Here is a 26,523-nt window from a genome sequence, read left to right as displayed (position 1 = left end):
GACTATAGAATATAATGACCCCATGTTGAAGTTAGTAGGTGATTTCCAAACAGCTGTGCTGTTTCAGATGACCATCCATCTCCCTGGGAATTAGGTGCAGATTTCTCTCTTTTCATGGAATGACTTCAGCAGAAGCACTGGGTGTTTCTTACATTTAAGATTTGTATGCTCTGCTCTCACAGCAAAAGAAGGCCACAGCAAATTCTTCAAAAATGACTGCCTGCTTTGATCAAAGCTGCCCAAACAGGTCAAAGTGGCACATCATACTCTACAATTTAAAACATTTCACTTCTGACATTTATTTTTTTATTAGTCCTTCAATCACTTTGAAAAAAATCAAAGCCTTACTTGAAAAGGATTTTTAAAAGTTAAAGATTTTTAATAGTTTTATAATGTTTTTCTATGTGCAAGATTATTTCCTCTGTTTCTGTTATCACATAATTTCTCTCCTTTTCCTCATTTTTAGAAATTAATCTGTTTACCAGAGTCTGACTGCAAGAAAGGCAGACTCTGAGATTCTTTCCCAATTGTTATCAGCCCCAGAAAACCACTACCATGTGCAGGCTGCTAGTTATCTTGTGGACCGCATATTAAAAAAAAAAAAGTTCTTGATTTCTTGATACTCACTATGAAGCACAGCTATGTAAAAAAGGTGCCAAACTTCATGCAACAAACTTCAGCCCCCATAATTACTCTCCACCCCTGACTCAGAATCCACAGCTCTTCAGCCAGCTCCCATCAGCAGCAATTCAAACATGCCCAGCCCACACGGCACAGAACAGCCCATGGTCAGACTATCAAGGACTCTCAACCTCCAAGGCACGGTGGCCACATGAAAATTTCTGGTCCTTGCCAGTTCCTGGGCTGTGCCTACAAATCATTGCAAGAAGTACCAGCTATCCCAGGCCAAACAGCACCAGGAGCCACTCTAAGAGTTTAGCACTATGGATGACCAAGCTGCAGTGCTCATGGAATATTCCCTGGCCTCAAGAAGGGCCTGTACAGATACAGCTTCAGTTTGCTATAAGGAAAAAAATTAAAATCAACTCTTAGCTGATAAAATGAGGGACAAAAGATGACCTTCTAATCAAGATGAAACTCTAATCTCTTTTGCCTCCTCTTTCAACTTTCAGTTGCAGAAAGTCTCTTGTATTCATAATAAATGGAATAGAAAAAGATTACATTCCATATATTGTAATAAGCAACAAATTTATGCAAATGACAAGCAGTAGGAAGCAAAACAATAACAGCATTGTGGTGTACTGAGCACAGCCAAACACACAGAAATGATGTAAAGGAAAACATGAATAGCTGAAAGCAAGTTTCTGCAATCCTCCAAAATCTTTGTTTTCAGACTAAATGTATCTTCAAGACATTGACAGTTCTTTTGAGTTTCTGCTGAATTTAAGTTAAAAATATAACAGCTATCTGAGCCCAGGCTTTAAATTATCTTATTTTCCACTCATAAAAATCAAAACAGTTGCTAATTTTCTGAATATGAATTGGAAATTCAGTTTCAATTTCTTGGTTTAGAGCTATAAGACACGTTAAAAATAACAAAGAGATATAGCAGTGTTGGCTGTCAAAAAAAAACCCCAAACAGTCAAAAAAGAACAAGTAACAGCCTCAAGTTGTGACTAGAACATTTCACAATCATTACAGAATGAGATTACAGAGATTAATTTTGGCTTTGAAATTATAACTTAATCCACCAAACCCTTTTTCTTGATTGGAACTTCAATGTGCTAGAATACAAAAAAAAACACCGTTGTTGCTTCAATGATAAATTCCTATCAACTCTCTGTCTAGATCTTCAACATGATTCAATCTTTTCACCTGCTTCAAAACAGCTATGAGAAATGCTCTTCCTTTTAATTAAAAAAAAATTTTAAAAAAGAAGAAAAATCATAAAGACAAAAGCAAGTAGGTTTCAGGCCTTGCTTAGGTACTGAAAAGGAGAGTAAACCCAGAGAGTCATACATTGCAAAGCAGAACTTGTATTCTGTTAGGAAACAGGTTACAACATGCCTCAATAAGAAATATATATTTGTCACTCATGAACTACACTGGCCATTACTACCAGTCATTAAGAAACAGGATGCAACTAAGAGCAACAAGATAAGAGAGGCTGGGGGGAAAATAGCCTTAGAGCACTTACTAAAGCAGCATGATGCCTTCATGCATGAATGCACGATGTAGGGTACCCTTAGCTACCCACCATCACCAGCAGCATTGGCCCTGCACCCGGAGGCCCTGGAGATGGTGTGTGACGGGAGGTACAGCCCCAAAGCCCAAGTGAAGCAAGCCCCAGCACGTGCACCACAATGCCAACAGCTAAAGCAGCACTTTCCTTTTCTGCAGATGGAACTCACACAGCGTACCTCTCCTGCCCCAAAAGGACAGAGAGACACCACGTAAGAGATGCCACAGCTGTCAGGGACATCATGTAAGCAAGCTTTTTGATCATTCTTTCAAGGACTCAAATTACCCATTGGTTGTGTGGCAAAGTGACTATCATGGTCTTTACTGTCCTGGTCATAGACTGTCCCAATAGGAGTCACTTCAAAAGACTGTGAATCATTGCCCAGAGGTTTTTGACTTCTAAAATCCATCAGGAAATCTCATTTTTTTCACAGTGAGGATTACAACATGTATTACCCATGAACCTTTCAACAACAGCAAAAAAAATTATTTTTTCCTAAACCTACTCAAATTCACTTTCTGCTATCATAAAAAGACAGTCAGCAAAATCCAACACAAGAGAAGACATGTCTCCCTTTTTTCTGTTTCTCTCCAAAGCAATTGGCTTTCTCATGGATGATGCAGTACTGAAGCCCAGTTTAAACATACTGTGAGAGATCTTTTACTAAAATTGAGATCTAGACAAAACTTGCAGAACATTTATGGATTTGGAAAATTTGAGCTATCAAAACAAAAAGTATAAAGCAGTCTTGGACAAGTAATTTGGGCTCTCCCACTTAGTCCTATTCCAAATGAAAAAAAATCCAGGGATGTAAACAGTTCTTCAAAATTATATGTGAAACCGACAAATATAAACTTTATAACTTGTTTATAAATATAAACAAAGATAAACTTTATAAACATATAAAAATGCCTATTTTGCATTGAATAAAAAAATCTCCTACCATTTTCTCTTTCCAGTTCTCCAATGCTAACTAGAGAAGGCTTCCCTTACCCACCTTTATCTATGAAATCCTAATAAAATAAAAAAAATCGGTAAGTATAAGAAAAATAGACAGCTTTAATTAATTCTGGTCTGGATCCTCACACTTTGTTAGATTAATTTTTCAGACCTGGAGTTTTATTTGTAGGTCTGTCACATGGGGTGGGATGAGATGCATGCTCTTTAGAGAGACTTGACTCTTCATAAGAAAACCTGCCAATGATACCATAAAAGCACTAACTATTGATGATACAATCCATGTACACACTCTTAAGCACATGTGTGTGTGCAGGAAAGGGATGGCTGAAAATGGAAAACAATTGCAATAACAGTAGAACAGAAGCTGAGATCTATTTTAATATTATTCGGTGTAATTTTGAAAGCAATCAATCCTTACAGGTGCACATAAAAAAATCCCAATCAATTGAGGAAAATATTTGTTGCCATTCAGCATCTCAGGAATAAGACCTATCCAGCAAGGACTGATTCAAATGGCCCACTCCAAAACTTATTAATCAACCACTTCATGTGACAGTGATGTAGTTTGGTAAGACATCCCTCAAAATACATCTGCGAATCTGAAATACAGAACATAATCTCCCCTCCTTCAGATGAGGACGTCCTATCACTGTAACACTGAAGTTATAAAGAGTGAGAACTTACCTGTACTGGTAGGAAACCTACTGACACTCAGAATTTTGATTTTGTTGTTCTGAGGCTACTTGTAAGCATTTCTAGACTGAATTAATTTTATTCATCTTCACTCTGTCTTACACAACATGAAGGAACTGCCATCAGAAACTACTTTGTCAGAAAAGTCACAAGTGAATGGAGATGTTAATTTTGCTTTTCACACAGAAGTTCTCAAGGGCAGGCTTTTTTCTTGATTGAAAATGAAGCTGAATAGGGAGTTAACATGCAGGTGCTCAGATACAGCCAAAATGATTATTCATTCAGTTTGTGTTCAAGACCACACACACATATCTCCCTGAGGAATATCATCTTAGTTAACAGAAAAAGATAAGAGTCAGCTACTATTGAAGATAAATAAAGTGAGCACAAATTCACAGAAAAGGGAAGGGGTGCTTTTTGCTATAATATAAAGGAACAACTGCTGATCATACCAGACACTTTAATAAACAGTGAAACTGGACACATGCATATTGTTCAGGTTTATCAGACTTCGGCTGCTTATGCATGCAAGTCCAATCTCATGCCTCCAACATGTCAGAAATATGGCTCATTTTCAGAGATAAACAAATAGGCTGTGTGGAACTCAATCACAGCTGTTGCAATAAACATATCTCATTATTCAATCCTAGCACAGGCCTGCCCAACAAAATCTTTCAGAAGGAAGCTGCCCACTAAAAGAAAATAAAACCTCACACCCAGAGAATAAAATCTCCAAACCTGGTCCAGGCTCCCTGCAAAAGTCTATCAACATCCTTCTATCCGCTGACTATAGAACTCACAGACCTACATGATCTTGGAGACTTTGTTGAACTTCAGATTAATTTTTCAGTAATTTCAGCTCCCAAAAGACAAATCTAACCAAAGTTATTCACATAGCATTGATAAGATTGGAGAAAAACCACTGCAAGTTAAAGACTAATCTTGGATCAATGTGCAGCCTTGGAAGTACCATGAATGTGACCCTCCCTTTCGTGAGTAGCCATCCTGTGGAAATTCTTACAGATGAAAAAGGGAACCTGCTTGCAAAACAAAAAGAGTATAGAATAGTCCTTATATTAGATTAAAATAAGGGAAAAAACCCCATTATTTTATGAACATGGAGGAAAAACTGTGGTGTGATTACATAGAGGAATTTAAACTGTGAATGTCCATCTGCAAGTAAGAAAGAACAATCAACATCCACACAGAGCTTATCTATATAGCAGATTTTTTTTCTTAAGAAATCTGTATCCCACATCTTAACCACAGTTAATTTAAAAAGAAAAAAAAAATCGTCTATCTAAATAAGCATATTTTGCAGGGGACTTCAGAAAGTTCGCAGATGATTATACAAGTTCTTGGTTTTACTTGTAAGACATGCAAGAAACACAAGACTTGTAGAAGTAATTTAGACTGCGTATGTGCAGACTCACTGCAAACACGCACAACACCTGACAACCCAAAGAAGTTGATTCTTTTTTTTTCTTTTAAGTTGCTGAAGGCACCTACAGATCCTTTCAATAGTATTTAGTGAGTTATACTGAGTGCCTATTGTAAAGAATGTGCTCTATGTGTCTAGTGAGCAATGGTCAGTGCCTTGCAGGGAAACAATCAGTGAGCATGAGCATTAGCAGATGGAACAGTCAGAAAATGTCTCATTTCATTGTTTATTAAACAGTTTACTGTTTTCCCTCGGCTTAATCCTTTCTTGTGTACTCCTGTTTCGGCTTCACATTTGAAATGTATCTGCATTAGACCACAGTTGCCTATGAATGTATACAACTATACAACTATTTCTATTAATTAATTCAATGCCTCAATACATTGAAAATCAACTCGATTCTTTTTGTCTTCCAACAAAGCCTGCTTTGAAGTTTGCAATTATTCCCAATAGTTCCCAGAGAAGTTTTCAGCAAAGAAGTCTTGGTATAGTCAGAAAGAATGACCTTATTTGATCACAAACTGAACACAGCAGCTGTGCTGCTGGCAGAAGATCTATAACATGCACTCATGGTGGCTTCCCTGCCTCCATCATAATCTGCTATATACTGATCTAATTATTGCACAAAAAGCCTTTTTCTCATAGCACACTCTCCTTTTCACTTCTGTCTCACTCTGGATTGAAGGAAAAAAAAAATCTTGTGGATGGAATGCTTACTGTTTTTCAAATATTTCATGCGAAAATGCCATTTACACCCACAGCTGCTGCTGCCTTCTCTTTCTCCCTTATTTTACAAGACAAGGAGGGGGAGAGGACAGAGAGAGAAAAAAACCTGAATAATTTTTCAAGATATTTAAATTAGAAGTTCATTGTATTATATTTTTTATAATTAGTCTCATATGACAGATAACAGATTTTGATTTTGTCCTGATCATTTACAAGATAATTTAAAACTTGAATATTGCAGGGAATGCACAGAGGCATGGAAGTGTCACAAATTCAGCTTAGTGAGGAATGTTCTCAGGTAAAGCTGTTCAGCACATGATTTTGTTTGTCCATGACTTTGTTTGCACTTCAGGAAAAAAAAGAAGGAATACAGTGACTTAGTTTGATGAAGAGATGGAAAGTATATTGCAATATTTTCCTTCTGAACAATGCTGTTGTGTAACTTTTCTAAGCTTTTGCAGTCCAACATGTAAAACAAGTAAACAAATCCCTTGGGGAAAAAAAGCCAAAAACCCAAGTGCCATATTGGAAATCTTGCATCCTAAACATCTGTTTCTTTATTCACTTTTCAGTTATGCTCTGACAAGCAACTAAAAAAAAAGCCTGTCAGCCTCTTTTCACAACTACTTTTTGTAACTGGAAATGGTATAAAACCTAGCTATGCTGCGAGGCTAGACATGATGGAAAGCACCTAGGATAGTTTTTAAACAAATAAGAAATGAAAAATTCTTCACAGGGCTCATACATATTCTATCACACGAGGCATCAGTAATCCCCATTTCTGCCTTCAGAGCAAAGAACATTTTTTCCAATTAATATATTTATAAAAAAAAGAAATAATCAGATAACATGTTTGAAGAGAAAGGAGCTCTTCCTAGCTACACGTGTGGAATGGACAGACAGGAAAAGCAAGCCTGTGTTTCTTGCTATATAAAGTTTAGAAATAAACAACCTTTAAATGAACATGTCTTGATTTAGAACAATTTTGTAAAATTCTCAGTGGCTCAAATGCACAGGGGAAGTGCACCAAAAAAAGGATCATAGTTATTCTTTCACTTACATTAGTAAACCAGCACTGAAGAATAGGAAGGGGTAGGGTGAGAAGGTCAAGAAGTTACAAGCAGTGACTAGATTTTCAATAAGATTTGGTTTTATACTCTTACTGCTTTCTTACTGTAAAACCATCCTGATTTATTAGAGTAATACTCTTTACATGTGACACATCACAAAGCAACCCCTATATACAGGGAAATCCATAACAAAATCTTGAAAACAATACTTTTTTTTTTTTTTCTTTGATAGGCAGATGCTTCTCTTCAAAAAAGACAATGTATTCCTTCAGGGAAAAATATGCAAAAGTATGTAATCACTCAGCTATTTAACCTCTGTGCACTCTTATGTTTCTTAGATTTACCTCAAAGACAGTTATCTTTTTGTTTGGCCACAGCTTTTTTTGATATATCTTAGAAGGGCCATTGGGAGACACAGTATTACTGAGAATGGTAATATTCAGAGAGACACTGAGGGAATATTCACACCAGCATAAATCCAATACACTGTGTCAAACCAAAATAACACACTTATCAGGTCAAGCCCAGAAGTGTAAAATTCTTTGACCAGTATGAATATAATTTATTTAATTATTTAAAAAGCCTGAGGAAAAAATTCTAAAGTCTAAATTATTATTTCCCTTGTAAACACTATCATCTCCATTACACTATTGCATTAAGGTACAAAACACTAAGCTGCAGAAAGCGTTTCAAGAAAACCCAGTTAGAGTTTTGAATTCCGATGAAGTCACTGCTGGTTGGGAACTTAAACACTTTTCTGGATTTCATGATATCTACAATTCAAAGCCTATTAGTCATGGAACACACTGCTGTTATCAAAAGGAGCAGATTGCCCACACCAGCTCTCTGTGTGTAAATACCTGCTGGCACATCCTGTGGGTCAGTCTGCCCACCGCGGCGCTGCGCGCGCACAATACCCGGATGGGAAGCGTGGCCGCGGGGAAGCTGAGGACTGAAGCTACAAGAATACTTAATGCTTGCATGTGTTCCTGTGTTTCTTGTTCTTCTGCAAAACACTCTTATGCTTTTGCTTAACAGTGCTTGCTGAAACATTTTTTTCCCCAAACTGAAACACATTTTTTCATCAGTAGGATTTAAATGAGCAGTTACATAAATTTCACAACATTTTTAAATGCTCTCCTCTGTTTAGTGGAGCTAAAACAAATTTGGGGAAACTTTCACTAAGAGCTATTTTAGATTTTACAAGGGAAGTTCAAAAGATTGAAACACACTGTTCTATGCCAGACAAAAATTTGAGTAAGTCTAAACTTAGATGTTTGTTTCTGAGACAACTATAAATGTCTCACAGCACTTATGTAATAACTATCACATTCAACCAGCAGAAAGAACCTGCAAACCTGAGTAAGAATAAAAATTATAACCCTAAATAGCACAAAAATGACAACATCACATAGTATTTTTACGGCAAAATGAAAATATGTCATGAATCTCTAGGAAAGGATAGTGCCATAATTGTATAATGGCCAAAGAGTGATGGATTTCCGACATTGCCTTTGGGAAACAATCCTGAACAACACACAGGTTCCTGAAGACATCTGGAGAGGAAGGGAGTGGGAAGGAAGCAATAATCACACAAAATGCCCCCCTTTACTAAAGAAGATTTTGTACCAAATCAAAATCACTTCCCAAAAAAACCTTAGTACAAGGATGTGGGGAGACACGACGAAACTACTTCATTGTTTGCAAGTGGTAAAGCCCAGGTGCAGACAATCAGCATTTTCCCTTTGTGAGACTGAACTAATTTTGCATCAACCTGTGACCGAGGAAATCTACACTTTGTCTCAAAAATGGCAGGAAAAGGAACATCACCTCAAATATAACACTTTTTTGTGAGTCTGGTTTTTTTATTGTTTTGTTTGTTTGTTTTGTTTAACAGCACTTTCAGTGTTATTAAAAAAATAAAAGTAAAAGCATATAAACTGTCACATGAACATCGGAGATTTTACTACATTGGTCCAGTTTCTGCTCAGTTTATTGTATTGCAAGGTCTTCTTTTCAAAAATTAAAATGAAAAAATACTTTCACTACTTAAAAAGAAAAAAAACTAACATGAATGTATTGGGAAAAACATACAAGATGGGCAACATGTAGTCCCGTTTTGGAAAATACAAATAAAGTTCAGAGAAAGAACAGTCTTTATAAAGAGAACAATAAATCCAAACTTATCTTCCAAACTTTTGAAAGTGCTTACACACATGTGGCTTAAGCCTCTTAGAAGTATCTGATCAAAGTATATAGGGAACAAAATGTATTGTGTGTACACATCTCTGAAACGCAGGAGACAGGAACCTGCAGTGTACAATGTTAACATCTAGAAGAAACTGTAAGAAGTATTCAGAGAAGCAGAAGGGTATCTTTAAAATCCTACTTAAAGCACTACATTTTGCAGCCCTCACACTATTGTTACACTGTCACAGAGCCCTTAACTGAAGAAACTGCTAGGACTGATTTTTATACACCCATCTACAAGGGGGAAAAAATAGACAGCTTACTAAAAGACAGCATTCTGCAAAAATGAATCTCAAGACAGATACTTTTATCTACTTTTCATCCTCAACCAATACACCAATCACATATGATAACAGTTGGCAGGACATCTTCAAGGGAAAAGTAATCCAAGGTCAGCTCATGAAAGAAATCTTTTACAGGATGACAGTGGTACTGAGCCTTCTCTGGCTGCTGATAACATTGTTGTTGTCAGCTCAGCACTGAGGCAATGATTCCAAACATGGCATTACTACAATAAATTTGTTCATGCAGCGTAAGAGGGCAGAAAAATGCCCAAAAGCATGGTAAGATTGCAGTATTCCAGCAGCCTCTTCTCAAGAACATTTGAAGTACATTTTACTGGTTCTACAATCACAAACACAGGCAAAAAGCCCAAGAAATTCCCTCATGGCTCCAAGCCTTTCAAAACACCAGTCCATCTTTTGACTTTCCTTATTTCATGCAAGACGTCTGTCTAAAGCTCAGTAACCCAGCATTTCCACAGAGCAGCCCTGGATGTCCTTTCAGTCAGCATCAGGAACAAGTAAACAATCTACTGTCCATTTCTCAGTTTTCTATGAACCAGGAGTTCATGTTTCCCCCTCACTGTTTTTATCAGATAAAACTGTATTCCACAATAATACAGAGTTCTCCACAGCGTCTGAAACAGCTACTCAACCCCAGCAAGGAAGCTGCACTGTTTATATTGCATTTTGCATTCTTCTTCACTCACACTTGTATTTAATAACAACAAGAACAAAAATTTACATTTGTAGCCAATATTTGTATTTTCCACTTGGCAGTTCTGATAATTTCTCTCACAGACCAGAGATAAAACTGACTTGGCAGGCGGGAATTATCAGCATTTCATCTGCTAAACCATTCCAGCTAGAAAGCCAACTATATTGTCAACAGCTTTAAGAAGAAAACTTCTACTTGTACTATGTGACAAACTCACAATGAACACACAATCAAAACAAACAAGAAAATGTAAGCGGGGCTGAGGGGAACCCAAACAGATCAACATTTAAAGATTTTGTTTTTGTAATCCCTAAAACAGAAATTCAGCTAGTGCTAAGAACTTCAGATAGACTGTTTCCTTTTTTAAACACGAAATACACTTCCCAAGCCCAAAAGCATCTTCCACACTGGTGTACCAGGAAAGAAATGAAGCACAGTCAAGAATTTCACCTACAGTTATGGTAATTTCCAAATGTGACAGTTTTCCAAATATTGACTCCCAAAGGTAAAAACATCATGTGCTCATCACTACCAGAATTACAAATTTTACAGGACTAACTCGGTCTTAAGTGATGTTTTTCACAGAAATTAACACAATTATACAGGTCAAAATTTCAGGAGCAGTTGTACCGACAACAGAGAGAAATGAAATTTATATAATTTGGAAGAAAAAACAGCAGTAAAACCTGATTTTAATGCCAAAATATGTTTGCTTATATAATGACATAGTTGGATAGCTTTGCTGTGCACTGTATTTATTTGTAGATTTAATAATTCCTTGTTTATTAACAGAGTTGTAATAACATCATATTTAAATACCAAATTCTTCAATCTTGTTTTTTATCAATTAACCAAGGCTTGGTTCTGAAGACAGGAGTCTCCACTAGTTACAAGAGATTTCTGATGGTTTATCAAGGAAAATATCTCAACAATGTGGTCCAAGTAAAATTTTCTGCCATCAAAAATGTGATTACTTCACTGTTGGTCTTCTCAGAAAAATCACCTCCACACTCTTACTTTCTTTCGGAGCTTTCTCCCTCTAGATCATGACACCTGGTCCTGTAAAATTCTCATTTCTAAGCTAGAGTCCTCAGATCACCACCATTAACGATCATTGCCAAATGTAAAATATCTAAGGAAAGTGTACAATGGTTGACAAACATGGGTATTGCATTCCTACTGCACTTGTTTCAAACAGAAGGACTGAGTGCTGTGGTATTACAGACAAAGTAAGAAAAAGATGAGGGCAGAATAGAAAAGGAGATCTCTCATGTTATCTACATCTCAATGTCTTCCTGAAGATGTGGTTGTGGAGGACAAAATGGGATGGAAATGTGGACATGAAGCATCACTCACCATTTCCTGAGATGCATACTTTGGATCTTCAGGATCAACTGACCAGTAGCAGTAGTCAAAGCTAAAGGCCACAGTTTTTTCTCTCGAGTCCCAATTGCTATCAAGTCTACTGTCAACCTGACAATAAAAGCAAAAAGACAGAAAGACCAAGTCACTCTGAAGCTGACCCAAAAAAAACTATTTTCCAAGTTAATGGGAAGTTTATCTGGGATCTGTCTGGTGGAAAAAGAATGGCAAAGAGTTAAACCTCTTTATTCGATTTTGTTTGGTGCTTAGAGTGAAGTGGAGATATCCACGGCAAACCTGCTAGAGCATTTTTATTGAAAGGTTCGTTTACTACAGCTAAGGTTCTACAAGACACATACAATAGACATAATTCAGCTAACCTTCATAAATTCTGTGTATTGGCAGGGAAGCTTTATAAACATTTTGATATTTCTCTGAAATTCTTCTGTTTCACAGAGACAGAAATGAGGCCCCAAGTGATAGAAGAAAATAATTTTCCCACTGCATAATTAAATATGCAGATCTCTTCCCCAGTTTCCCCTTTGCTTTGTCATGGTTGCAAGCTAATGCTTCTGTCACTGGGACTGCACAATCCAAACTTAACCTTTATGGGCTACTAACAACAACAGAGAAGCAGTCAACAATTATTAGGATTAAAGGAATTGTATAAATCTTTCCATATAATCTTGCCCAAGTGGTTGGTAATAAAACAGATAAGCTTATGAACATTCAAAGGAGGAGAGTAATAAAAACATGATACAAAATTAACACCATATACATGTAATTTTGACTAATTGATAACTTTGTTATAGCCTCAACATTCACACTAACTTAAGCAGAAAAAAAAGCATGCAGGCTCCAGAGCAATCAAGGAAGATGATGGCGACACTCAGTTTATTCTTATAGCTCTTGGTCTTTTACCAAGGCCTGAAGTGCAGCTTCACACAATTTGCTCTATTTCATGCAAATCAGTTGCACTCTGAGGGGAAATATGAAAGGAGGAGAGATGCAGGGAAAGAAATTATCCAGATGTTAGTAACAGCAAGATATGCAAAAATTTCTAAACAATTTACCAACAGCTTTGAATGATGGCATACAACAAGATTGCAGAAGCTCTGATACAGACAAGAAAGTTACTTGTTACGTCCCTTCTCATTTCCTCCCCCAAAAAACACACTAACCCCCAACCAAACCAATCCTTCCCCACACTTTCATTGCAATAATTCTAGGGCTGTGCCAGTTTAAACTTCTCCTTTAATATTTCTATTAGAATGATCCAATAGCCAAGCAGATGGAGAAAATTATCAGGATATCAGGATTCTTATATGGGAAAGAGGAACACAACAAAAAACATACCTTTATATTTCTGACTTTTGCCACTTTGTCATCAACTTCTACGATCACTCTTCCTCCTTCTGCTCTCTCTCTGGAAACAGAACACATTTTAACAACCCATTTAAAATATAAAGAAACAGAAAGGTGCATGTCAAATTTCTAAACTTCAGAAATTCATGTTTACTTTAGCAAACTGCAAATCAGAGCTATAAAACAGAAACTTCAGATATATGCAGATAAGACTCTGTGACATAAAATAGCATTTGCAGATCTGCATTCAGGTATCTCAAAAGCAAGGGGCTAAAAAAAACCCCCAAGACTGTGCTGTTTAAAGAGCTTTGAAGTGTGTTTCCTAAATACATTGTTGGGATTTTATTTCTATTTTAGAGTTATTGCTTTTACAAGAAAGTATAGGGGAGCACTGGCAGACTGGCTGTGCTTTGTGGGTAGGGAACCATGTCACAGACTTGTGAGACACAAGAGTTGTCAGATTTTTTGCACATAACCCAAAGTGTTTGTTGCAGTCTTCAAAAAAGTACTCTTTAGGGAAAAAAGTGCCAAACAAACAATAAAACCAAAAAAAAGTCCTGAAATGTAAATGGACAGGATTGTTCCTCAAGTGCAAAAGACCATACACTCATATATACTGTCTAAATCTGTCACTGGAATCAGCTATGACTGGCTACTACAGACAATGTCCATGCCCAAAATGAGTCATGTTAGAAAAGAATGAGAAAAGGATGTAAAAAAAAAAACCCAAAAAAACTCCCAACAAATAAACACACACCCCAAAACAAAACCAAAACAAATAAACAAAAAACCCTCAAAGCAAATTCTTCTTATTTCTGGACTGACAGCAAGACAGTTGCCTGGAGATAAGTATGCTCTTATTTATCCCTCTCAATAATTATAATGGATATTTTAATACATAGTAGGATAGAACAGAGGAAGAAGAGGTCAGTGTCCTATTTCTCCAGCTTTGGTACTGAGAAGCTAAGAGCAAGACAGAGACATTTTATACTTCCTCTGTATTTTGTTTTGTGATCTGATACTGACACATCTTGTAAGATGCAACTTTATGATGAAGTTTTGATGAAGCCTAATATCTTTGTGAAGCTGTAAGAAATTGGTTTAGAAACAAAAACAATTTTGTCCTTAGTGCAGTTTTGTCAAATTTTATTAAAATCAAGGTGAAGACACACTGTCATTTGGAGTTAGATGTGTATATATCTCCTGATAAGCAGCTGGATCAGTATAATGAGGTCAGTTAAAAACGAGGTCAGATGAAACAAGAGTTACAAAATTGAAACCCAGCTGACAGCTGCTCATGCCAGGCCCTAGACCTTTAACAGATTCCTTTCTATGTGTGCAAAAGTATTTAGTCCCCCACCAATTAGAATCTGCCTTCACTGAGGGCTCTGACTTCCAGGTGGCCAAAAGCACATCATCCCCTGCCTTTGGGTCTCTCCACTTCCTAGATTTACCCCATGCTTTCTGCTCCAAAACAAGATTCAAAACAATGCCTTAGGACACTTAAGGCTTCCATGAAGACAGTCACTGTAGCATTTGAGTTTACCAAGCTTAATGAGATTTTAAAGACATTTCTGAACATAGCTGTTCCCATTTTACAGATAGAAATAATGCTTTACCTTAAAGTCTCTTGTTTCATATCACTGATTTTTGAGGTACCCTCCTTGAAACAGACTGAACTTGGTATTTCCTGTAGTACATTTTTACAGGCGACTCTTCACATAGAAGATACATGGACAGCTACCAGAGATTTTGGTTAAGCTGTGAGTGTTCAGCTGATCAACACATCAGTCACCAGGGCCCCAAGTCAGATCCCGAGAGAAAGGGAAACATTATGTACATGTGGGTACCAAATGCTGCATTATGTACAGCTGAGCACAGAAACTAGGTCTTATAAGGCTCCCTAAAGAACAAATGAACAAGAGGAACAGTGCCTAAGGATACAGGCTGAGTACCTAAGCTAGAAATGGGCAATGATGCATTTAACCTGGACATGTGTAACTTTATAGATGTTTTGACAAGCAAATGCTTTCCAATCTAAGTTACTTAGGGGACTTCGTCATATCCATGTACAGATCTCTGCCAGGTGACTTAATGGACAAAGCTGACAATTACCCTGTACAGCAGATCCTATTTAAGAGGCAATGGGAAATTTTGACAGAATTTCATGATATTTTAAGAGCAGCAGCAGACAGAGAAAACCAGAGGGATTGTTTAGGAGAGAGCTTGCTTCAGTTACACATACTCTTTCCTTCACCTGCTCAAGAGTATGATATTGGCCCTATCCTGCTTCCCAATCCCATGAGCATCTTTAATTTTCAGTTCATAATGTTCCATTCTTTCCAGCCTAAATAGTTCACCGAGTTCCTATCCTTTCCTCCTATGCACACAGGTCATTCCTTACAGGTATCTGCTATCTGTTCTCACTGGCATCACGTCCATCTTGGCCAGGGCAGTCTTCAACTGCTCTGCTTGTGTCCCTTCTCCTGCTGCATTGTAGCAAGTCATAGCCTGATGTCTCTGCTCCAAATATACATAATCCTGCTCTTCGTGTCAGTTCTTCAAGTGCCTAACCAAGTTTACTTGTACACTCCACAAGTAAACCAGTGTTTCTTCCTGGACACGTGCTGAGGCACGATTATTGAGAATAAATCAGAGAGATTACTGAGAGTAAATCAGAGAGATTACCGAGAATAAATCAGAGAGAAGACCTTGTTCTCAGGTCCCATTCCTGGGCTTCAATTGTGACTTGCACAACACGGAGCTCAACTTATCAAAGCAATGATCAAACAATGAGATTTTTTACTTAAGGGGATCATGCAAGCAGTATTTGGTGAACACTAGAGAATTCAAGATGAGAGAAAACACATCCCTTAAAAATTTTAACTGCTATGCTATTGGAAGTCTTCACTGAGCATGTTAAAGAGTTTTAATGATTTAGAACTTGGGCAGAAATGGGTAGACTGAGATAGGAATCACATCAGACTTCAAATTTTAAAATCAATTAGGGAATTCAAATAAAAGGTCCCCCTAAGTAGCTTTTGTATATTTTAGAACATAATTCCCCCATAACCTTATGTTCTGCAGCAGCTGAACTGTTCTGGGTGAAGTTTAAAAATAATTTTAAGCAACCTGGTCTGAAACAGGCATTACTGAATAGAGCATTTGTGCTCAAATGAGTGAAATCTGGAAAAGCTTATAATCATTTTAAATGCCAGGGTGTTCTAGTTGCAGAAGTAAGGCAACCTCAACAACAGTGGTCCCAACCTAAGCTATAACAATTACATGAAACTCACTGCCCTCAGTCCATATGTGTTACACATAACCCTATGAAAAAGTGACTTTACTCTGTGATTTCTTATAGATTGATGCTCTCACAGGCTACAGTCATCACTAAAGATTAAAGAAGAAATTCCAAACATAAAATCTTTGAGATACAAAGAAAATACTGGATATGAAAAATTTATACTCATATTTACATGTCTACTTATTTAAAATAAACATAAACCCAGTAAAATACAAAAAAAAACCCCAAAATGAAATTGCCACCTTTTACCAGAGTGTATCAGCAGCTATGAAGCCATAAAGGTTAATGCAGCAATCAAGTACCTTTGTTTGAGTCTCACAACACGAGAAAGCCACCAGAAAACAGGAACAGAACTAAAAACTTCCCTAGCTCTGGGTGCATATTCACAGCACCCAGACTATATCTTAACTCCAGACTGGTGCTGAAAGATGCAATTTCTCTTTGCTGCTCCAGCCTCCCACATGTGTTTCTACTTTCTAGCAATGACACACCCATGCAATGACTCAGATCAGCTGTGATCAGGAAAACAACCTCCACACCAAAATAAATAATGAAGGTGTCCCAGGAGTGTCAAGCCTTTTCAGAGCACTGAGCCCTGCAGTCACACAAGCTGCTGAGCCAAAGCAAGAGACAGGGCAGGAACACGTGGTGGTGGGAATGGAGACCCTTCCCTTCTGCTGCAGATTGCGGACAGAGACCAGGGAGCACAAAGCAAGCAGCCTTGCCTGAGGTAGCTGCCAGCCCTACAGACTAGGCATTTGAACTCTCTGTAAACACATATTTATATCATGCTTCATTTAGGTACAAAACAGAGAACATGGGGATAGAAAGCCCAGGAGGAAAAACAGACTCACAGCTGTTCTAGATATTTTGACCTTAACTGCAAATTGCAAACACTACAAAAGGTCTCTCAGCAAAACCTGTGTTTGTCAATATAGTCTTACACACCAGTGCAACAGCTTGCATTTGAATGATAAACAACCCATCATCCTTAGAAACAGATGCTCTGCTCCACAGGTATGAAAACTGTATTTTTTGTACCAATAAAATGAACTTCAAACTACACTTTTCTAGTGACGTGTTTGACTTCTGCTGCTCAGAAGTCACTGTGGTGACTTCTAAATAACATTTATTTTCCCCATCCTCTCCTCCCCCCTACTTCTTGAAAAATGCATGTTGTGTTTGGGAAATGCCTCTCCTAAATTATTTTCCATTAAAAAAATTACCTGTACAAAGATAAAGCTGTAGAAACACCATTTAATGGTGCTTGTGCCAGGAAAGACCTGCATCTTCTCAGTCACAGAAAATTTTAGAGAAATGAAGACCCAGCAATAGAACAGAAATACAGAATGGAGTGGCAGGGCTGTTATGGGGATCTACAAAGGAGACCTGGCAGAAACAAAGCTGCTACAACAGTCCTGAAAATATGGCCAGCCCAAAGGGAATCTCATATCATTTGCTGTTGCTATGAAAAATCATTTTTGCAGACAGGATGTAAAACTAAAACAACCCTCCCCAGGGATAAAGACACTGCAAGAAAATGAGTGGGTGGGAAAGAATCATGGGAGGATCAAGACCCTGGAGAGAGACACTTCCACAGCTTGCTGAATCTCAGTGAGATGAGTTCAGACACAGAGCACAGAAGTGCAAGCAGGTATGCAGAGCTGGAGGAAGCAGTGGGTGAAAAGAAAGGGGGAAGTTGTTTTTTTTTATACATTCTAAAATTTGCCACACTTCTCCTCCGCCCTCTCAAATAACAGGCACTTGGAGAACAAAGGAAGCTGACTTTTTAAAAGTGCCTGTTTGTTTTAGGAACATGTACATGTGATAAAGCAAAAATACTGTAGTCATTAGCAGTAGACACGTCATGCAACAAAACAGCTTCTAAAAATACAGGCCAGCAAAGTATTCACCAAAGTAATCAAACATGCCAAAGCCAATATATACAACTCAAGTGCAAGAAAAGTCTTAAATAGTTTAATAGTTTTTTAAAGAAGATTCAAAAATAACCCTGCAATGTAATCATTGCAATAATGCTTAATGCTTTCCTGCCAGTTCCCACCACTCAAAACCCTAACCCCAAACCCAATCTCAACCTATACTGAAACATAGTCTCTCAACAGTAGTGGGTCAAGGATATCAATACCTCCCCTCTTGCAGAGGCTCTTCCAGAAAAAAAAAAAGTAGCCTTCTGTGGCAGGATGTGTACCAGCAGTTACTCCTGCTGTCTCTTGGACTGTCACTTCCCAGGACGTGACCCACACCCATAACAGCCTATAAGTAAGGCAGACACCACTATACCTGGGGACATTTTGTGCCATCTAATGGCACACCTATGCAAGCACCATGCCTGCAGCTCATGTATAATCCTGAACAAAGTCTAGCCCAACTATTCCCTTGGTCATGAGGTCTAAAGATTTTATGGGGAAAACTCCAGTTAGTCAGATTTCTCTTCTCTTTCCATTAACAGTCTGTTCTACAGCATCCCTGACTCTTGTTTATTGGCAGTCTTGACAGAAGTATCTTTGAGAAGCTGCCATCTTTTCATTTCTGGAGTGACTGACCAACAAAAAACCAAAGAAACTATGCAGGGTTTATTCTCATCTTTGCTAGTCTCCAGAGAACACTATCCCAGGAAAATGGATTGAGGATATATCTGTTGAGACTACCATGCTGCTCTACCAAAAATGATAGAAATGTCAAAGCTTTCAGCCATTAGAGCTTCTGCACTCTACTGACAAGTCAAGGTACCTCCAACCACAAATTCCCAAACACAGCATCCCTCCACAACATCAGCCTAATACAAATTCCTATGCCTGCTGCTGTAACCCATCACAGTTGAGGTGCTAATAGTAAGAACATCCTCATTTGGCCAATGCAGGATTTTTCTAAATGTAAAAAGAAAGTATGAACAATCAAGTACATTTATCTAAGACTCATTTTCAGTGTTTCTCATTATTCTCATTACCCAATACCATTTTGGATATTTCTCTTTAAGGTCCAAATTGTTTCATTGTGTCTTGCAAATGGGAGTGCACAGCTGGTCAGCAATCCTCATACCAAATTCAGAACAGATGTTTATGTATAATTCTAAACTCTCTACTGAAGCCAAGTACACAGAGTTCACCAAGACAGCACGCTGCTATATGAGACAGGCTGCTCAAGTAATTTTTTGAGGCTCCTCCCAGCTGCATGGAGATTTCATTGGCTCTCATAATGCCTAACAAATCTGAAAGTCAAAAATCACCAGTCCTAGTGATTACTATTATTCTTGTGTGGTTTCCCACATTCTCCTGTGCAAATACTATATAGCAATAAAAATATGAACATTTGGAGAAGATATAAACACGAGGCATCTTCCTTGACAAATTCAAGTCAGAAATACTCCTGCTGATAGAACAGTGCTTTGAATTGTGGAATAGTGATGTTTTCTTTTCATGCAGAGACACGGATGGGAGGAGGGAAGAGGAGAGGAAAAGCTCTTTCTCATCTGTCATACCACCAGAATTTAAAGAAGCACGAAATAAGGAGGATTTAAAAACAAAGCTACAGTCCAGTCAGTACAGTTTCATCCACCCTTGATTTCACAGCAGTTCACTGAGCAATGATGTAGTATAATTCAGACTTTTGCATCAAAGGAATCCTGTACAAATGCCATGTTCTCCATGCAAACCAGGACATGGATACAGAAGTCAGTTTTCATTTCTTGAAACCAACTATTACGTGAATGGCCCATATAGGGACCAAACCTACAACCCCAGTGTTATCAGCACCATGCTCTGACCAGCTGATCTCACCTCAGGGTCATGCAGAGATGAGCATGTTCTGCTCTTTTAGGGAGCTAGAAAGTCTGCTCTTTATCAAACTCTGAAAATCTGGTTCATGTAACTTCAAGAAAGATACATTTGGGAAGAGCTGCCGATGCTGTACTCTTTATAAAGTACAGATGTGCCTCATGGAAACCACCTGCTGATGCCAAGTACAGATGCCAAGAGAAAAAAGCAGCCACCTCAATGATAGCTTACATGAAAATTTAAATAATAGACTAAGTAAAAGAAAATAACTAATTTAACAGAGGGAGGAAAATATGTCAATATAACCTTAACAGGATATACAAATGTTAACATACATTTGTTTGGAGAGGGACTTTCTTTATAAAACCAAAACTAAAATCTCAACGTTTCTTTTAAAAATCCTAGCTCTGCTGTGGAAAAGAAGCTTGAAATCATGAGCAATGCATAAACAATGGAGGTCATAGAGATTTTCAAACAGCAAAAGGCTCTTGGAGGCTGGAGAAAACTCTCTCCCACCATCAGGTACCAATCCCAAAACCCATGTTTAACAGAGGGAGAGAGAGGAATACTTACTCAACTACCACAGCACATAAAAGTAGATAAAAGTCTGCCACTTCTCTATGTGTGAGAGGAAAACAGCACCAAAGTCACAAGGAATATATATATGAAAATATATAAGAAGGAGAACAACAAGCTCCAACCTGCTGCTACTTTAATTTTATTTTGATAAAGTATTTAACATCTATTATGCATAAGATTCAAGGATGTTTTCTACAAAATTTACAACAAGTTATCACTCTTGTCAGCAGTAAACCACATTGCTGTATCTAAGTTCTTGTGGCTACACAAAACATGACAAACAGCTGATAGCACAGTCTATAAAAGAGCAATAAGTCTTCCTTGCAAAATAATCTTTCCTTTGTTTACTATATTGGGATTATAAAGAGCAAAGGGGATACAGCACAGCAGAGGCTAGTTAACAAAGTAAAAACCAATAGTAATTTATTTTGTATAATTTTAAAATGATCTGAAATTAATTTTATGTTTCTACAGAGCTTTCCTTTTAAATAAAAATAGATTTAAAATACTCACATCATGATGCACCCATGAATTGAGCTCCTTTCTCTGCTATTCAGTGAAGCTATGGTCAGCATACTGCTCAGGCCAGCCTCCCACACCAAGATATTTTCTGGAAACTCTGAGTGAGAAACCTTTTCTAAAATTCCCTCCCAGGCATGGGCTTGCTCACCTGAGCTCTTAGGACCTCAAACTTAACTCCTCCTTCCCATCCTGTCCTCAAACCTCATTAACTGCTGCATTCCAGGAAGGCAATTAGAGGAATATGTCATGCAGAGCAGCAGTAATGAGGAAAACAACAGTTGCAGCTCAGACTGTGATTGTAAACATCTGCACAGCTGGATGTGTGGTTCAGCTTTGCCACCTGGGACTACCCAGACATTTCTTTGATGCTTTCATTTGCCAGAGTGTGGAGGACAAGATCAAGAACTTCTGAGGGGACTGAGGAATACATAACTGGCCAGGAGGCTTCAGGTTACAGCTCAGAAACAATGCAAAGCACAAAAAAGACAAAGGGCAGCTTTTAGATCTATTAATCTGTTTATCAACTCTTTCAGGTGACGTGTCTGTGAGGGTCATAGAGGATGGGGAAGTTCATTTATGAGTCAGTAAAGACACCAGGAAACACTCTCTCAAATAAGAGCTCTCTCCTTTTCTGAGCCAGAGAAGCAGCTGAAAAGTGAGATGATATTTTCAGCAACAGAATATATTTTATGTTTTGCTTGGTCCTGCACAAGTAACTCCCAAACTTCAGGGTATTGTTGCTTCAGCAAACTACTTCAAAGTTTCAAAAAGCCTCAGAAGGCCACTTGGATGTCCCAGTGTCAAGTTTTTAACTGACAGCACTATAACTTTACAAGTGAACCAAACAAATTTGCTGTGAATGATTTTATCCAGGTCTCAATCCACAATTCATGAAGAAATGCAATGTCTTCTAGTGACTGGTGCCTGCTAAGAACAGAATCCTATGGAAATGTGTGAGACTCTTCATTGTGGTATAGAGCATTGTTTTTTAAAAATTCTTCTTTCCTATCTCCAATGTAGCAGTTCTCAAACTACACTGTGATAAAGGACTGAATCCTGGTACACACAAATGAGCTGAGACCAGCTGGACAGAGGGCACAAGATGGAGTGAATCAGGGAGGGAAAGGCATGAGGCAGCTGTGCTGCATTCTGGTCCCAACACGACACTGCCCTAACCATGTGTGTCCCACAAACATACTCATCAGTGCAATAATACAGAACCCAGTGCATAGCAACTAAATAAACTGTTTAGTGCAATAAAACAACTCCCCTCCCAGAGGGGTTCCATGCACAAACAGCTTCCCCTCTCTCTTTCCTATATAACACAGGGCTGAGATTATCAATAAGAGCAATCAGCAGCCCCAAGTAGGTACTGGAATTGTGATGGGTTATCACAGCAAAGGGACAAACATGTTTGAACCCAGCAGCACATAAAAACTAGCATTTGTTTCTGCTGTCCTACATCAAAAAGGACACGTCCAACACTACAGGGGTTTCTGTAGCATACAGAAAGAGACTACTCAAGCACAAGGAGGGCTCTGGACACAGTCCTGAAATACTTGAATGCTTTCTCAGCCAGCCACACCATTTCCAAGTCTGGAGGGTAAGGTTTGCTATCTTAGCACCACACTGCAGACTGCAGTGTTGGCATCCTCCACAGAGCAATCAGAAAAGAAAGAGGAACAACATTCCTCTTTCACATAGTTCCATGCTAGCATTCAAAGTGTTTCCATCAACAGCTTCTGACTGACAGCCAAAAATAACATTACTCTTTCCTTACAAAAGTCTGACATCCAATAGACCAAGCATTAAGATATCCGGAAATAAACCATAAAGGGATTTCATCAGTTCCCAGCTCCTATTTAATACCTGATTACTACCTATGGCTACAGACAATTCAATGTACCCATTTAGGCTTCCATATTTCATTCTAGTGGGGAAACATATTTACACAGAGCAAGTATCCATGTAACCACAAAGTAACAAATCTTTTTTAGCATGTAGAATAGTAAATGTGTAATAAAGACTTTAAAATGTTACTCCTGGGAAAATATTTGACTGAATTTACACTCAATGCTATATTTTGATGACAAAAAAAAAAACAAAAAAACATACAGAATGACTGATAGCGTTATGAAGAATACTGGCTACAGGCTGTTTAAACTTTAGGCAATGGAAAAACTGCATTTTGTGTAACCATTCTTGCTTTATACATGTGATGGATTATTTGGCCATAGGAGTTGTCTGTCAAAGAATGCACTGTGATGGGTCAACACAGAAGCAGAACAAAAAGACTGCTCTTTGCCTTGTGCCAGATAATAAAAATTTTGACAGCTCCTGCATTAACATTTTTTTAACGTCTGAATTCTCAGTAATTTTTCAGATGCAAAACCAGTGTTCATCTGCCATTGTAAATTACACAAAGAGCAGCAATGAGGAAGTTTGCATGGTAGTCTAGAAACAACTGACTGACCCACAAGTTCTAGCGTTTGTCTGCAACTGTCCAGTTTCTGGTACTCTTAAAAGACAGGTTTAGTATTTTTTGGCTGGAATTGAGAGTGTACAAATTACAGTATTCAATCCAATTGAACTGAAATTTTTACTGTGGGAAGTCTCCTTTTCTAAAACACTTAAAAGATCACAGAAGCTGTGGCAGTATGGGTACCCCGTTAGGGCAATTGCAGAGTGTGTGTGTATACAGAGGTAGCAAGAGGTTTGTGTGAGGACATGATAGAAACAGGGTAAGAAGGTGGAAGAGAGCAGACCTTTAAGCCCACTGAGATTTTTTTTCAATGTCTATCAAGGTTATTCAAAGCCTTCATATATTTGGCATTTGCCTCTAAGTCATTACATTTGAACAATTTTGTTCAAGGCCAGAAAGCAAGTTCTCACACCAGAGCCTTCACAGAGAATACACAACCACTTCCTCTTCCCATTTATAAAATATAAAAATTTGTCTTAAGATGTTTTTGCTGACCTCAGCTGAGGCAGCACAGTCGAAGGAGCAACTGGCCTGTTGCCTTTGGGGTCAAACACCGTGAGACTGGTCTCTGCCTCCCTTCCCATCCCATCTGTTACACCACCACAAGTTGAGTAGATGGAATTACTTAACAGTTTCTGCCTGCATTACCCTCTGAGTTTCCACTCTCACCTTCATACAAACATTCCTGTTTCAGCCTCAGATTAATTCCTCCCATGTGCAGGAAGCTGCCCACTTCTCTTATCCTACCCTCCTCACCAAAGATCTGGCCCACAGTGACTACATCCATGGTTTTCCTGTTTATCACACCTTACCTGACAGTTACAGGTGCTGTTTATTGTAAAGTGATGTATTCACAATTATGCACTATTTAAAGCAATCCACCCCAGAAAAAACATTAAGACAAACATGGTACAACATTCCTCACCGATCTAGTGAGAGGGAAGGTAATGATAGAAATCAAATAATACATCCACAACTAGAGCAACACCAAACAATAAAAGGTTAAATTTAGCTTACTTCTGCAACTCTTAGCTTAATGCTGCAACTCTTACAATATGCCAGTATCTATTAAAATCCGTTCCATTCACCACTGTACAACAAATCAGAGCTTTATAACCCAAGCATGATTTTAAACAAAATTATTTACAGAGTATATTCAAAATCAGTTAGCTTTGACTTAAAGGCAAAATGTGCTGAAAACCTGTACATTAGTTTTCACATTTCCCTTTTCTATTAATACTTGCAGGCTTGTTTTGGGTGGGATTTTTAATTTTATTCAAAACTCTCTGGTGTCCTTTTTTGAAAATAAAATTAAAATCCATAGCCAAATAAGAACAAAAGACTCCAAAATATGTTAGTGTACTGCTGGCTAAATGACTAGGCCAGTTTTCTGGCTGGGCAACTCTTCAAGAATCATTTTCTCTACTGCATGAAAGAGTTATTTATCACAAAAGTCCATGCAATCAGAAGACAACGTGAGGAACTCATGCCAAAAAGAAAGGCAGCATCAAATCAAAGACTGGCCCTCAAAGCTTGTACCAGTTTTCAACCCATTCCTGCTTGGAGTGCTACAGCATTTCTTTAACAGGGAGTGTAAATCACCAGCCGCTGACATTTGGCTGCTCGCTTTTTCTCTTTCTTTTCCGCTCCGAATTTCCAAAGTCTGCAAGGTTTTATATACAAAGTCCGCACGTATTATATACAAATAACACCAGAGCATTGTGCTACGGCATCTTCTTGTTTGTGGGAGTCGTCTTCCAGCTGTAACATGTAACTTTTGGGATTTCCATTGGAGCCAAGCGAGCCGGGGAGGGAGCGGAGCTGAGCGACAATGGGAATATCCGGCTCTGCCTCCCGCTGGAAAAAACAGCAACCACAAAAGGGGAAGGGAAGACTCCTGGACGCTGTATGACAATTGTCCTGCTTCGGGGAGCTCAGGAAGAGGGAAGTCAGCCTAACAGCTCCACTGGTGATTTTTCTGAGCAAACCTTCCAAGCTATTTAGCGAGGCTGCGTCCCCTCCCGCCGTGCCTCCCTCAGCCGCGGCCAAGCCGCTGCAGCGCGGCGCTCCCGCCCCGGCTGACGGGACCGCGGCACCCGACCCGCCCGGAGCCCCCCGTGTCCCTCCGCACCTTTTGCTCAGAGGCCGGACCCGCACGGCTACCTTGACGCTGGCCATGGCTCGGCTCCCGCATCCCGGGCGGGACGGGGAGGAGCGGCGGGAGCGGAGCGCCCGGCCCGGCCCGGCCCGCCCCGCGGCGGAGGGCAGGGCAGCCCAGAGCCCGGCCCCGGCCGCCCCCGCGGGGGGAACGCACGGAAACTCCCCCGGGCAGAGAGCCGGCGTTTCGGGGAGAGCCTGCCCGGAACAGCCGTGCGCAGCTCTCCAGCATCCAAACCGCGCTGCTCCGCCTGAGACAGCTCTGCCCGGGAGAGCGGCACCCCCGGAGAAACCGACGGCGGTGCCGCGCTCCTCCTCAAATTCTCTTCTGCAGCAGCAAACCAGCGGGTTTTACCCAAGAGTTAATGCCGCCAGCACGATTAAGGGTGTTGCCCTTAAAGCATCACTAGGGACGAGCACTGTAAGCCCTCCACATTAATTTGACAGGAATTTAGGGAAGGCAAGTGTCCCTCCCTTATTAGTGCTAAAGGAAAGGTCTCAAGTGTTTTAGATTATTTTGGAAACGTCCAATCTTCATGTGGGTCGTACTTCGGATCTCAAAGAAAATTTTGAAACTTCCACAGAACTTTAATTGGAATCAGTATCTAATTGT

The 26,523-nt window shown here is 39.0% G+C and overlaps 1 protein-coding gene across 2 annotated transcripts in view; it reads right to left on the bottom strand.

Moving 5' to 3' along the window:
* STARD9 (StAR related lipid transfer domain containing 9) overlaps positions 1–25,988 on the bottom strand; it is a 96,615-nt gene extending 70,627 nt beyond the window's left edge. For both annotated transcript variants that reach the window (XM_041400008.1, XM_041400098.1), the window contains exons 1-3: positions 25,885–25,988; positions 13,061–13,130; positions 11,699–11,815 (exon numbers count right to left, since the gene is read on the bottom strand). In XM_041400008.1, coding sequence (XP_041255942.1) covers positions 11,699–11,815; positions 13,061–13,130; positions 25,885–25,931 — 234 coding nt within the window. In that variant the 5' untranslated portion in view covers positions 25,932–25,988. The remainder of the gene's footprint in view (positions 1–11,698; positions 11,816–13,060; positions 13,131–25,884) is intronic.
* Between the last annotated feature and the right edge of the window lie 535 nt (positions 25,989–26,523).

This window comes from Onychostruthus taczanowskii, unplaced genomic scaffold (genome assembly GCF_017590055.1).
Source record: "Onychostruthus taczanowskii isolate IOZ18803 unplaced genomic scaffold, ASM1759005v1 scaffold1, whole genome shotgun sequence".
In the NCBI taxonomy this organism is placed as follows: Eukaryota; Metazoa; Chordata; class Aves; order Passeriformes; family Passeridae; genus Onychostruthus; species Onychostruthus taczanowskii.
This window is presented reverse-complemented; position numbering and strand designations above follow the sequence as displayed.